Source organism: Zingiber officinale, chromosome 4B, assembly GCF_018446385.1.
Source record: "Zingiber officinale cultivar Zhangliang chromosome 4B, Zo_v1.1, whole genome shotgun sequence".
NCBI lineage: Eukaryota > Viridiplantae > Streptophyta > Magnoliopsida > Zingiberales > Zingiberaceae > Zingiber > Zingiber officinale.
In genome coordinates, this window is record NC_055993.1 from 46,113,727 (window position 1) to 46,117,547 (window position 3,821).

The 3,821-nt window shown below is 44.7% G+C and overlaps 1 protein-coding gene across 2 annotated transcripts; it reads right to left on the bottom strand.

The window, feature by feature from the left end:
- Nucleotides 1-1,027: 1,027 nt before the first annotated feature.
- LOC121975015 (fasciclin-like arabinogalactan protein 7) lies at nucleotides 1,028-2,687 on the bottom strand. 2 transcript variants are annotated; one of them, XM_042526360.1, is made up of 2 exons: nucleotides 2,533-2,687; nucleotides 1,028-2,007 (listed from the first exon to the last, which is right to left on the bottom strand). In XM_042526360.1, exon 2 carries the CDS (start codon nucleotides 1,971-1,973, stop codon nucleotides 1,194-1,196), a length of 780 nt encoding a protein of 259 aa, XP_042382294.1. In that variant the 5' UTR covers nucleotides 1,974-2,007; nucleotides 2,533-2,687; the 3' UTR covers nucleotides 1,028-1,193. The 2 variants fall into 2 exon arrangements, with proteins under 2 accessions (XP_042382294.1, XP_042382295.1); XM_042526361.1 differs by having other exon boundaries at nucleotides 2,415-2,561.
- Nucleotides 2,688-3,821: the final 1,134 nt, after the last annotated feature.

The window sequence follows — 3,821 nt, forward strand, 5'->3', positions numbered from 1 at the left end:
CTTAAATGATCAACTCAATGTCTCCAAAAACAAACAATGAGGGTTGTAGGTGAGGGGAAGACCACCGAGATCATAGAGGAGCAAACTACAAGTTGAACTTATGGGCATTGAACGAGCAACGAGGACGAATTGTCTGTAGTCAATGGCGGAGCCAATCCGGATGATCTATCTGAGTTGATTCCAGGTTGTGAGCAATGACCGCCGGTTCTGACGTCGTCGTCCTGGGCGAATTCCTCTTTCTCTCGTGTTTTTCATTTGTTTTCCACTGTAAATTCGAGATTCGATGTCGTCGGCCTCCGGGCTACAGCCCGGGTAAACTATAACTTGGCTCCGCCCTTGTCTGTAGTCATCCAGGGGCAATGGTATAGAGAATGCACAACCAATTTGGATCTTCAATAAAGTAATAATGGACCAGTTGGGCCTCTTGACAAACTGCACGATGAGATGATCTGGAAGTATTAGGTCATGCACTTCATTCGAGTCGACAAAAGTTGCTAGACAAATTTCAATCATAACACCGGAAAAGAATAAGTTTTTTTGTACATCGTCTGCCCTTAAAACTATGTGGTCAAGGACATTATGCATGTGGAATGTGGCAAAACTCCACATGGATACCGAGTGCTTGAAAAGAAATGATATATAAATCCATCAACAAGTTTCAGTCCACATGCGACATGCCATAGTCGACCTCTAGTTCTACCAACTCTTGTCGAGTTGTCCATGGAAGCATCACCCAAAACATACAATATAATGCAACAAACGGCATCAACAACTTCTTGCCTTGTTTGGTGGCCATGACCTTTCGTCTTTAAATTTTTGGCGTGCAAGGCTTTCACCGCAAGCACTGAAACCTTGCAAAGCACAACAAACTTGTTCGAGTGCGAGATTTGTCAGCAGTCGCGCGTTAATTGATTACGGAAACTTGGATAAGCATTCAGCGTTCCAGCACGATCATTAATTTACGACCAGCTCAAATCATATTAATTATTATTAATTATAATGAAGTGGAAACATCTAAATCACCGAATGAAAGAAATTAATAGAAGAATAGTTTATGTTGGCACAAAATACACGTCTCAAATTCTGCTTAAACATCCAAATCATGTCTACTCCATCTTAAAAAAACTTGAACCAAAAGAAAGCCATGGCAGTGAGCGGCACATGGTGTGCTCGGAAGCAGAGCCCACCAACCCTCACAGAACAAGAATCAGGCTGCCGAATACTGCGCAGACCAAGTGATTGAAGAGACTAGCGCCGCTGCTGTGTGAAAGAGCGCCGCTGGTCGACGACTCTGATGATTTAGGCGCAGAAGCAATTTCACTTCGGGGAGGAGCAACGTCGGATGGCTTCGTAGTCTCAGGAGCTGGAGCTGGAGCAGGAGCTAAAGGTGGATCACTGCTGAAGATGGCCTGAGGAAGTAAAACACGGTTGATCGCGTATACTGCCGCCGGAGAGGTTGCCCACACACTGCTAAAGATCTTTGGGTTTGACCAACTGGAAGCGACATGGATGAGGCCGGATGAATCAGTGACGTTAAGCGTATACTGTCCGCCCGCCATTGTGCTCACGGGGTTCGAGTTGCTGAGGTTCCTGAAGTCGGAGAGGGAGTAGTATTTGGGGAAGGCATGGTAGAGGAGCAGAGATTTTAGCTGGTCCTGGGTAAGATTTCCGAGGTCAGATCTCTCGAGGGAGGCGAAGGCTGCATTATTGGGGACGAAGAGGGTAATGCCTTGTTTGGTATCATTAGCCTGGTTCTGAAATGTGTCGATGACTTTGGTCTGAAGGAGATAGTTGAGGAAAGTGCCAAAAGGGCCAGCGACTGAGAGCAGATCCGTGAGGTTGACAAAGTGCGGGGCCGGAGCAGGTGCCGGAGAGGGAGGCAGGAACGGAGCTGGAGGAGATTGCGCAGTCGCAGAAGAAGAGATCAACGAAACAAGTAGCGCAGTGGCACAAAAAAGTGAAGAAAGCCCCATTTTCTTTTCTAAAATCTTTTCTTCATGCAAGTCCCTGCAAGAACGTAATAACCATGGTCAGAAATTGTTTGTGGAAAATCACAAGAGCGCGTCTTGTCCAAATTTATAAATTGAGCACGGGCATCCATCCGCTTCTCTCAAATAAATATTCACATCTCACGATGAGGCACACATTTATACTGCTGGAAAACAAGATCTGTATAAAATTAGATACAGAGATCTAGAAACAAAATACCCAGAGAGAAGAAAATCTCGAAACATTGCCCCAAAAAGGGAGGAAAAAAACAGAGAGAGAGAGAAATAACTGGAATCTTAGTTTTCGATCCATTAGCAAAAAGTGAGTCGGAAATGCTACAAGTCGGCACAAGATCTAGAAAGCCTAACTTCTGATTTACTTCTAGATTCTCTTAGAAAAAAAGCAAGCAACAGGGAAATCCCTACCTAATATGCAAACCTGAAGTGAGTTTAGAGAGACATGGTACTCAAAAGGCGTAACATGCAGATCAAAGATGAGAAAGGAAAAGAAAATGCAATGCGAAGTAGAGTGTGAAGAACTGACCAACTTGAGCAGGAGATTGAACCACCTCAATCTCAATGGAGGAAGGCTGAGGGTGAGGATGAGGCTGAGGAGAATATAAAGTGAAGTGAGGGTGAGTAGGTGATTATTACAAAAAGAGGCTAGTTGCTTTGGTGCCATCTAATAATGAACTGGACAGCAGATGGCAGCTCAAAACTGACCTCCCAGCTAATGGACCCCTTCCCTTCTCCATTTTCGTTGTGCTTTAAACATTTACCTCACCTTGTACTCTACGTCCCTACCCGCCTACCGAAAGTCGATCTCCCACCAAATTGGGCAGAGATAGACTACAAAGTCGTTGAATAATACTTATTAAGCGATAAATGTATCTTAATATTTGTATGAAATTTTATATATGTTCAGGTCAAAATATTATGGATAGTCAAATTATTAATTAACGAATTAGCTGATATACGCGAGTTTCAGAGATTATCGATGAAGCCTCTGAAAGGAATTCAGACACATTGAGAGTTAGATTGGCCGTGGACGGATATTAATTAAGATTATTCCAATGCTTAAGTTAAGATTTATTTGAGATGATATATGAAAAACAAAAGAGAAAGAGAAAGTAGAAGATAGAACTTGGTCCCCTTCGCTCAGAAAAATTTTAATATCTTGTCTTTATCTTCGTGAGTGTTTATATGATCCTCTGAAGAGTATATTTATGTTGGACCCCGTGATTATTTTGATATAATCAACCAAGTTAAGTTAGGTCATGTTTGTTATTTGATTCCTGTGTCTAAGTGTGCAGGAGCTTAGGAGCACAAGAAGTCGAACGGAAGATGCAGCTACCGAAAAAGAGGCACGGGAAGAGAACCGACGGACTCGGTGCGTCCGAAGGACAAAAAAGCTGTGGAAGAATACACCGGTGGACGAGAAGAACGTGCGCGACATTCGAGGGATGAAAAGCCAGGACGGAAGCCTACTCGAGGAGAAGGTTGGAAGTTGGGTTCGGGTGAGCCCTATTCCGGATGGCCGAGAATACTCAAGCGAGCGGAGCCGGAGCAGAAGACCCGGACCGAGGCGAGCTAAACCAGTGCAGAGGTTCTAGACGAAAAAGTCAACTAGAGTTGACTTTATGGGTCCGGGCGCCCGCTCGGAACACCCGTGGCGCCCGGAACCCTTCCAGGCGCTCGGACCCGAATTTAATCCAAATCGCGGTCAAACCACGATCCATGCGTTGGAGATAAATTTTTACCCCCCTAGAGCGCCCGGAATCCTTCGGGGCACCCCGACCAAGGCTATAAATATAGCTTTGGTCCAGAAGCTTG

Coding starts and splice junctions, on each gene's coding strand:
- LOC121975015 (XM_042526360.1), bottom strand. CDS start 1,973: ATGGGGCTTTCTTCACTTTTTTGTGCCACTGCGCTACTTGTTTCGTTG.